Source organism: Pempheris klunzingeri, chromosome 3, assembly GCF_042242105.1.
Source record: "Pempheris klunzingeri isolate RE-2024b chromosome 3, fPemKlu1.hap1, whole genome shotgun sequence".
NCBI classification, from domain to species: Eukaryota; Metazoa; Chordata; class Actinopteri; order Acropomatiformes; family Pempheridae; genus Pempheris; species Pempheris klunzingeri.
In genome coordinates this window covers 16,340,565-16,351,271 of record NC_092014.1, presented here as the reverse complement: position 1 = coordinate 16,351,271, position 10,707 = coordinate 16,340,565, and the positions used below count along the sequence as shown (strand labels likewise).

The 10,707-nt window shown below is 40.0% G+C and overlaps 1 protein-coding gene across 1 annotated transcript; it reads right to left on the bottom strand.

Annotated features, from left to right (window-relative positions):
- Nucleotides 1-3,306: 3,306 nt before the first annotated feature.
- LOC139222471 (alpha-1-acid glycoprotein 1-like) lies at nucleotides 3,307-3,950 on the bottom strand. The gene has a single exon (XM_070854268.1). The coding sequence runs from the start codon at nucleotides 3,907-3,909 to the stop codon at nucleotides 3,307-3,309; it is 603 nt and encodes a 200-aa protein (XP_070710369.1). The 5' UTR covers nucleotides 3,910-3,950.
- Nucleotides 3,951-10,707: the final 6,757 nt, after the last annotated feature.

The following is a 10,707-nucleotide window of genomic DNA, read 5'->3' as shown; positions in this document are numbered from 1 at the left end:
ATATTCTGGACAGAGCTTCTTGGTCGAATCCATCATGAAAGGTGGAGGCATGTTCAGACACTTCGTCTGAGCCCTGAACTCCTCCATCTCCTGCTCCAGCCCCCTCCTCCTGCTGAACAGATACAAACGCAGGGGTTCCTTGAAATCGTTGTCAAAGCGCATCACCAAACAGTCTGGACAGGATGTATGGACGAAGGTCACAGTGAGGTTCACATGATCGAAGGTGAAGCCGCTGCCTTCTATTGTGATGTTGGAGTGCCGATATTGGCAGTCGTCACCAAAACCGAAGATGCGTGTGAAGGACATTTTGGAGGTTTCGCTGGCATTGGCAAAACGAATGCTGGCACTGTCTCTGCGTGTGAAGTTCTTCAGGTGTGCAAGATCGCTCAGACTGCCTGCCACCAAATCCCATCTGCCCCCCAAATGATGAGGATCCAGCTGATCTGAAGGCCGGGCCAAGTCTTCACAGGCCAGAGGAGCTGAATGGCTCACAGTCACCAAGCAGAGGAGGCCCAGGACAGTCAATGCAAACATGTCAGCAAGCTGTGTGTTGTATCCTCTGCAAGCTATAGATATATATATATATATGTTTATATGTATATGTATATATATATATATATATATATATATGTTTCTCAGTCACACTGTAGTGTCTAACTGAAATGAGGCTGTAAGCTGGCCAGCTGCTTTTATACTTGGTGAGCACTGCCAAAGCCAAAAAGCAGACTCCCCTTTTTCCATTTGTGGATTTTGTGATTGTGAAATAAATGGGTGTTTTGAGCACTGTGAGTATTTAATAAGACCACTGGTTGGCTCTCTTTTCCTGTACCCATGGTACTGTTGTTGTTTCTCTGTTAGGCACAAATTGTTCCTTTAATGCAAATCGGCTGTTTTTAATTGTTCATTTTATAAACTGCAAATTTACAGACAATACATGCTGTCAACCGATTTGAAAGAAAATGCTTTCACTAAGTGGTCTGGGAATGACAGTTGTGTACACTCATTTTCGCATGTAGTTTATGTGATGAAAACATCTGAAAGCCAGAGAAAAATTAAATCTCTGCAAACGGTGAGCATCAGGCTGTCAGCTTACACAACCAATGGTGTGAAATGTGTGGAAAATATCTACTAACATTTAAATAACCATGAACATACAGCTTTTTGATATAAAACCATGGTTGTACAGATCAATTATTACAATTATAATATTAGATTTACATCACATTTTTAAGTCGCTTCCAATTAGATTACATTATAGGGTCATTTAGCTTACATAGTTCACAGGTTTAACATCTCTCTTCTTGTCAGGTTTCCTTTATGCTATTTAAGTTCATTTTTGAATTAAATCAGACTCCTCTCGCTCCTCTTACAGGGTTTCATCCTAAAAACACATTTAATTCTAGTTACAGATTTGTTGGAAGGTGAGAAATACAGGCTAAACTATCATCTAAACTGTGTGCCTATTTCCTCAATGTCTCTCAGTCCTTCTGTCCCTCTGTTTTCTCTTCAGTTTGAGCGACTGGCTCACTGGTGGTCTCCTCTGGACAAAGCTCCTTGGTAGGATCCATCACAACAGGGGGAGGCATCTTCAGACACTGCACCTGAGCCCTGAACTCCTCCACCTCGCTCTGCTCCAGCTCCCTCCTCCTGCTGAACAGGTAAAAATGCAGCCGCTTCTCCGACTCCACGTCAAAGCTCATCAGTATGCAGTCCTGACAGGACGTATGGGTGAAGGTCATGGTGATGTTGTTGAAGGTGAAGCTGCTGCCTTCCAGGGACACATTGTAGGATACGTAGTAGCACTTGTTGTCTGAACGCATGTTACGACGGAAAGACATGTAGGTATCATTGGTGTTGGTGGAGAAGTTTACAGTGGCGCTGTCTCTTTGTTTGAAGTGCTCCATGTACGGTAGATGGCTCAGACTGCCTGCAACTAAAGCCCATCTGCCCTCCAAATGATGAGGATCCAGCTGATCCAAAGGCCGGACCAAGACTTCACAGGCCAGAGGAGCTGAATGGCTCACAGCAGACATCCAGCAGAGGAGAACCAAGGCACTCATAGGAAACATAGCTGTGTATGCTGAGGTCACAATCTGCTCTTTACTGTAATGTTTGCAGGCTGTTATTATTTCAAGTATGTGTTGCACTGTAGTATCTAAGTAAGTAAGATTGGTGTCCTGGTTTTATAGACGTTACAGAATTTAGTTTCACAACATTGGAAATACCAGACAGCAGAGTTCCTTTTCCACCTGTGGATTCTGTGATGGTGAAATAAGTGACTCATTTGAGTACTGTGACTTTTGATTGTTTACACTGAAGGTTTACTTGGTTCTCCTACCTCCCACGGTTATGTTTTTTTTTCACCAGGTTAACCAAATACAATAAAACTATCATATCTTTTGCTGTTTTCACTTTTCTATCGAAGCTCTGGAAATATTTAGGTTTTGTACTGGAATACTGGTTGAAACTGCACATTTTAATGATAACAGCAATTGATTATTTTCTAAGATTAATGGTTTTAGAGATAAAGACATAATTATCTCTTAAGATTCATTAATAAAGAACATATCAAAAGAGGAAAACAATGAATGTGAATAAAAATGCATAAACTTTTGTTATGATATCTTAGTTTAGAGTTATTGTGGTTGTACAAACAAAAGCTGTATTTTGGAGTTGTTTGCAATGTCAGGAAAATAAAGTGTAATTATTGGCTGAAGATTGAGGAGGATTGACTGTCCCTAATGTCTGATTGGCCAAATGGAGACTTTGGTGGTGGCTCTGTTTGCCAATTGATCGTTCGCTAAGCTGAACCAGCACCCTGAACAGCAATTGTTCTATCATAGCTTAGTGACATCGGGCTCTAATAAGAGCCATACAGTAAAGAGTGTGGAGCCATACAGTAAAGAGTAAAAAACCCAACAGTAAAAGTGTGTATGCAAGCTCATCAGTTTCAGGAAATTGCAACATCGAAGTGAAAATTAGATACAACTTTGTATTAAGTTCAGTTTTTAGTCAGTTCATCAGATTGGACATGACATGTTTAATCCTATACTGTAGGGCACTTAAGTCAGTAATATATCATGTAAATGACTTGTTCTCCAATAAAGAATGTAAACTCTGCAGCAAGAGGCCCTTGTGTCACTTATGTTATCTACAGCATATTTTCAGGATGAATAAGCTCAGTGATTAACATATTGCATTAGGTGAAAATCAAGTATCTTCAAACAAGATTAATGCATCTTAACAATGTATCTATTTGCAGTTTAAAAGTAAGAAGTACAACACTAATTATGTCATCAGTGTCTCTCAGTCCTTCTGTCCCTCTGTTTTCTCTTCAGTTTTAGCAGCTGGATCTCCGGCCGTCTCCTCTGGACAAAGCTCCTTGGTAGGATCCATCACTACAGGAGGAGGTATCTTCAGACACTCCACCTGAGCCCTGAACTCCTCCACCTCGCTCTGCTCCAGCTCCCTCCTCCTGCTGAACAGGTAAAAATGCAGCCGCTTCCCCGACTCCACGTTGAAGCGCATCAGCAAGCAGTCCTGACAGGTTGTGTGGACTAAGTTTGCGCTGAAGTTGCTTTTATCTGTGCCATCATAGCTGAAACTGCTACCTTCCAGGGAGATATTGTACGTGTTATACTGGCACTTGTTATCTAAACGAATGCTGCGAGTGTAGGAAATGTAGGTGTCATTGGTGGAGAAGTTTACAGAGGCGCTGTCTCTTTTTTTGAATTTCTCCAGGTGCGGTGGATGGCTCAGACTGCCTGCAACTAAAGCCCATTTGCCCTCCAAATGATGAGGATCCAGCTGATCCAAAGGTCGGACCAAGTCTTCACAGGCCGGAGGAGCTGAATGGCTCACAGCAGACATCCAGCAGAGGAGAGCGATAGCACACACAGCAAAAAACATGTTGTAAGCTACAGTTTGAAGGCAGTGTCTGGGATGATGACTCTGTCAGTCACACTAGTGCTAAATGGAGAATGTGGCTGGTGAACAGTTCTGGCTGCTTTTATAGTTGTTTCAAAAATCTGCAGTTTCACAATCCTGTGAAATTGTGCAGAGTCCCCATGAAATCCATTGCTTTGTTCTCTTTACTTTCCCCCATGGATTGAAGCTCTGTAAACTTAATATTTGTGATGGAATACCAACAGATGAATAAACTGCATCAATGATAACAGCAGGTGGTCTGTGCGTGCATAGCTTCTTATTGTGATGAATACAGATGTGAGTGACAACTGCTTCAAACTAAATAAATTATAATCAATTTTCACTTTCAACTTGTCGAGCCAAGTTTTCCTTTCTGATCTGATCTGATCATATTGAGCCGTCTGAGACACTGTCCTTGACATGAAGAGATTAAGCACACACAAGTAAACATATATATGTCTATAGAAAAACCATATAAACTGTTATGCATCAAGGTAGTGGTGAGGATGTTTACTTTCTGTTGCACCGTGTGTCCAAATACTTGGCTGGATCAGAAAGCTCCAGTTTTGCAACACTGTTGACACCAGAGGGCAGAGTCCCTTCTCCACCTGTTGATTCTGTGATAGTGAAATGACACAAAGTCTAATTAAGTCAGACATTACTGACACGTGGGTAATCTGGAACATCCTCTAATTATTAATAGGTAACACATAAGCCCTTGATTCAGTCATGGATTTAAATAAAATATTTGTTAAGAAGCAAAACGAGAAGTAAAGACATTGGATGCACATAAAGACAGACAGCAGACAGGATGGCTTTCATGCCCTCCCTACAAGACAACACGTATGTAAACATGAACCAATACATACGTTTCCATCTTTTGATAAAAGGTATCAATTCAATTCAATAACTTTATTTGTCCCTGATGGGGCAATTGATTGTGCAGCAGTGGAAGCATAAAAGAACATAAAATACATGCACACTTGAAACAATAAAATAAATAGAAAATCACATCAAACAAACAAAAACAAAATACTACAGTCAGGCTACCTTTTCCTCTTGGAGTTAAGTATGGTGATGGCAGATGGAACAAAAGAGTGTTTGTATCTGTTGGTTTTTGCTAGTGGAAGTCTGAGTAGTGAACCGGATGGGAGACACTGAAACTGATGATGTAGTGGATGGGAACAGTCGGACAGAGTGGATTTTGCTTTCTTGTACAGCTGTTTGTTATAAATGTCCTGTAGGGTTTCTTGGGTAGTGCCAGTTATTTTGCTGCAGAGGTTGACCACCTTGTTGAGGGTCTTTTTCTGTTTTACCTTCGGTGATGTGAACCAACAAATATAGAACCTTTACTTTTCTCACCACTTTCCACAAATTTTAACTCTTTTGGCTTTTCCTTTTTTTGTTCTGAATGAATAATAATATCCGACCATGAAAGTAACAATTGTGTCTGGAACAACATATGTGAGCAAACAGCAAGCTGCTGTTTTCACTGCTGCCAACCAGTAAGCAGTGGTCTCAAGTAAAAGGACCAGTGCAACAATGTAAAATACTCTATTACAACACATTTGGCATTTGCTCTGCAGAAAAATGCCCCCATGTCATATAACTGGTCAAGGTGGAGCTAGTTTTTCCTTGTATTTTCAAGGTATGCATACAAAGTGCTCAATACCTGAATTACAGATGCAGTGGTAAATCATTTTATAACTTTTCATTTCCTTACAAATTCACAGGTATTTTACAGCAAATAAAAATAAAATATCCTGCCTCCTCTCCCAAACTTGCCAGATGAAATACTGCTACAAAAAAGGTTCCTTTTCGAAAGCACAGCACAAGTTTTTCCATAATCATCCAGCAAAATAACTCAGCCTAAATGGGAGACATTTTTCTAAAAAAATGCAATCCTTAAAGTCTCGCAGACATGACAGCAAAACAAAAAAGGATTTCAGTTTCACCTAGCTCACACAACAAACAATGTCTGTCCTCTGCAGTAGTATTAAACCTGCTGGCCTCTTGGGCTAAAGGTAGTGTAACTGAACATAACTGTGCACATTTGGATTTTTGTCCTTTGTTTAAATTATACCTTACATAAGGTTCTACACTGTAGCTATTCTTTATGACACAATAGGATCATAATTGTGTGTATCTGTATATCAACAGACCAATTTTCTCTATACATAAGTAACATTTTTCTCCTGATCTCTTGAATATCACAAAGTAGCCTCTTCTGGAAAAGGAACGACAAATCATTTACAATAAAGATTTTCACTCATTAGCCCGGGGATGAAGATCAGGCATCCTCACAAATCTCCTCCAAAGCCAAAGCATTTCACACTTATGTCTGACTGAAGACTGAATGGCTCAGTGATGCACAGTTACAACTTGTATACGATATGTATGTGTATATTTTGACCTCTTTGTGCATTCAACAGTTTTTTAAATAAAACCATCTAAGAGGCAAAGAGGTTAAATAACAACTCATAGACATCTGAGTCCCAACTACACACTGCTTTTTTCTAAATGCAAGTCAAGCCCAAACAAGTCAAAAAGACTGGGCACCAGTGATTTAATCTTTACCACAGTGGTATATTTGTGAGCTTCGATGCTGCATGCATACAGTAGATCTCAGTGTGGCGATACGAGCAACTGAGTCAACACACTGCTTACAAATGCTCTTGCTTACTACTTGCTTGCAAATGCACAGAGAGCATGGTATGGAGGTATGGTAGAGGAATGTAAATTATTTTAGTATCAGTGACATAAATCATTATCATTATCATTTCAATCAATCAATCCTTCAAATAGTTCATTTGGTGACACATGTGGTGGCTGAGAAACCTGAGACGTGACGCTGTGAGTCAGAAACCGTGTGTGTCTAATATTGTAGCAAAATTAAGCAAAAATACAACAGCAAGTTTTTTGTTTGCATTTAGCTGCATTGTAAATATTCATAACCAACAAACCCCAGGATACCTCTAATTTGTATCTTCATTGCATGATAATAATAACAGTTATCATTATTATTATCATCATCATCATTATTATCATCAATGTTATGTTGTTTTTATGTATCTATTTATTTATTGTTTGATCCCAATAACACAGGACAATAAGAAAACTCAAAACATCTCATCTTTTATTTTTTTCTGATGGAATAAAATTGGAAGGACATTGGTTTCAATCAACATTTACCCATATAATGTGAACAGACATCATGTACCAATGTGACTGTTTAGGCTGCTGGTTTGCTGGTTTGTTCTGGACAAAGGTCCTTGGTAGGATCCATCACAATGGGTGGAGGCATCTTCCGACACTCCACTTGAGCCCTGAACTCCTCCATCTCGCTCTGCTCCAGCTCCCTCCTCTTGCTGAACAGGAAGAACTCCACTAACGTTTGATTTGATGACTTTATCTCTGAGATCAGCACTGCACAGTCTGGACAGGACGTGTGGACGAAAGTCCCAGTTAAGTTAAACACGTTCAGTCTGATGGTAAAGATGTGGCCTTCTAATGAGATGTTGCGGGAACGGTACTTGCACACGCCATCGTCACGGTTGGCTTGGGTGTATGTGGAATTGTGGAGATCAACAGTTACACTGTCTCTTCCTTTTAGGTTGTCTGCAACTGCAGCGTCGAGCACACTAACCGCCACCAAGGCCCATCTTCCCTCCAACTGACTGGGCTCCAGTTGACTCAAAGGCCGGAGCAAGTCCTCACAGGCCAGAGGAGCTGAATGGCCCACAGCCATCAAACAGAGAATGGCTGCAAATACAGCAAACATTTCTATCTATGTTGTCTTGGCGTTGGGAATATTTATCACGTCTCAGTTGCTCTGTGGTGTCTGGGCGAAAATGTGTCTGGTAAAGAGGTTTTGCTGGCTTTATAGTTGTTTCAGAAACCTCCAGTTTCACAATAATGATGACAATATTGAAACCACCAGAACAGATTGTCCCTTATCCACCTACGCATTTGGTGATTGTGAAATAAGTACTGTGCTTCTTATTGTTTACACTGGATGTTTACTGGTTTGTCCCACCTGTAATGTTGCAAGTTCATGGTCAGTCACATTATTGTTAATCAAATAAAATGAAAAAAAGGTTTATACTCCTTGTGTAAATATTCAGTTTTGTACTGGAATACCAGTAATTCCCTAAGTGGCATATCATCAAATATCAAATATCATCATTTGACCATGAACCTAACATATCCAGAGAAGTCCATTCTGTAAAATAGTTTTCATTTCACAATCAGAAAAGTGGATTTAAAATATATATAAATACATATAAAATAAGATTATTGAGGCCAGCTCACTGAAGGAGAACGTAACTGAATTCACTGTCTAACATGCTTTTATTCCGTTTTTCTATCTGAAGTGACGAGTGATGCATTTTGATAAGTAATTTCTGTTGCAAAGAAGCAACTCATCTTTCATTATGTAATTTATTTAAGAACACACATTTATAACCCTAACCAAACTAACATGGTTTTAAAAAAAATAAATCACTATCCATCCATTCAAACTTTTGTGGTATTTATTTTGTTTTATCTTGATCATCAGGCACAACATGAAGGTTTTGTGAAAAAAAATCCCACAAGAAATCACAAGAAGACACTGTGTGTATTGACATAACTTTTATTCTTTCTGTGTATCACAGCTGCTCAAACATGCGCTTCTGAACAAAGCAGCTTGCTAGGATCCATCACAAAATGTTTAGGCATGTTTAGACACTCCACTTGAATCATGAACTCCATCAGCTCCTGCTGGTTCACCTCCCTCCTTCTGCTGAATAGGCACAACTCAGATGACTTATAAACTGGTGTGTCCACAACAAAGCTCAACACCACACAGTCTGAACAAGACGTATTGAAGACGGTCCCAGAGAAGTTAGACGCATTCCCAACCTTGTAGTTAAAGCTATTGCCTTCTATTGAGATCTTCTGGGAAGCGGAGTGACACACGTTGCCATAACGAACGGTTCTGGTGAAAGAAGAGTTGTAGAAATCAATAGTTATGCTGTCGCTTGGTTGAAGAAGCTCCGCACCTTCAGTGATGTTAAGACTGACGGCAACCAAGACCCATCTGCCCTCCAAATGCACAGGATCCACTGGAGACAATGGCCGGACGAGATCTTTGCAGTTCAGAGGAGCTGAATGGCTCACAGCCATCAAGCAGACAGTGATGGCGCACAGACCAAACATGTCTCTGTATGTTGAAATCATATTATTGTGCATCAAGTTGCCAGTTGCCAAGCTCCAGTTGCGCCGCAGCTGAAAGTGGTGCCAGCGTAGAGGCTCGTCTGCCTTAAATCACATCAGAAAATAACCATTTCACAATACTGAGAGCAGAGTCCACCTGCGCTCTATGATAGAAAAATAGGAATTATCTACTGCGGTTCCAAATAAATCAGATACTTGAAATAGACCCATTCTAATCTTATTGGCTCACATAAGAACAACAACTTTAATATCTGTGTAGTGTTTATTGAAATCACTGTAAAACTAATGCACGCCTTAACTTTCATTGAGGCCATTTCAGCTTAGACTCACTTGCACTGTAGGTCTGAGCTGCAATTAGTCACTTTCAAGGTGAAAATTGAAAAGTTCCAGTTTTGCAATACCTGGCACTGTTTTTGCAATGTTTAAAAGGCAATGGAGAATTTCCAGGAATGTTCAGTTTGTCAATACAATGATTGCGTGAGTGAGGGGTCTAAGCTAATGTTTAATTCCAGCCTAAACAGCCAAAACACCTGAATCCTCTTTGCAACAGCACACACAATCTGCCCCTTAAGGTTCAAAGCTTTTAAGCTTACAATTAGACATAAGGTAGAGAAGTATACTTACACTCTTAGTCAGTATACATATTGTAAGTATCTATCCATTTGGTCGATCAGAGAAAAAAAAAAAAGAGCAGGATTTATAGATTGGTACCTGAAAATCTGTAAAATCTGGTTCTCATAGTTTTTAGAATTTGTTATTGAGAATTGAAAATGTTTCTGCCTCACAGACACTTCATCGTATCAGTACTTTTCAACATCATCTCATAAGAAAAGTATTGCACTCTGAACTGTTTTTTTTTCTTCTTATGTATCAAAATTACCAATATATCCGGTTAAATATTTCTATTTAACCAAGCAGAGAGGTAGGGGGACGCGGGATTATTAATGTGAGGTGGCTCTGCGCAGCATGCTGCAATAGCACCTATGCACCAACCCTCATTCTTTTCACCAGAGACGATGAGTCTCCTGTTAGAGCGGTACTGCGATGGTTTTCTGAAATCCCATTGTTGTTGTACAGGACCCACTGAGAGCTCTCAGCTCAGCAGGACTTATTTTCACAGTCGCAGCACTCATTGATGCATCCATTTCCCCAGAGACTCTGGTTTTGGTCTGGCCTCTGAGAGGAAAAGCTCTGCATACTTGCATAAGTGGAGTATTTTTGAACATGAGGTACATCAGCAGTCCTTGTGATCCTGCTCTTTCTACAGATTCTCTTGGTTCCCTTCTTCTCTCCAGGGGAATATTTACCACAATTAAAGCTACGTGGGCAGAAGACTACCAGTTGTCCGAGTGGGGCTGCGTACTCCCACTCTTATTCTTTAAAAATGTGCTAGAAGAGATTACCAGTTGACCTGGTTTAGTAAGAAAAATAAGAATTATTATGAAACAATTGGTTAAACATTATTCGTTGTGTTTCTTTTGCATGAAGCAATGTTGTGGTTGGAAAAAATCCACTATTTGAGGAACAGAAACGCTGGATGAACACGAAGTACATCAAGCAATG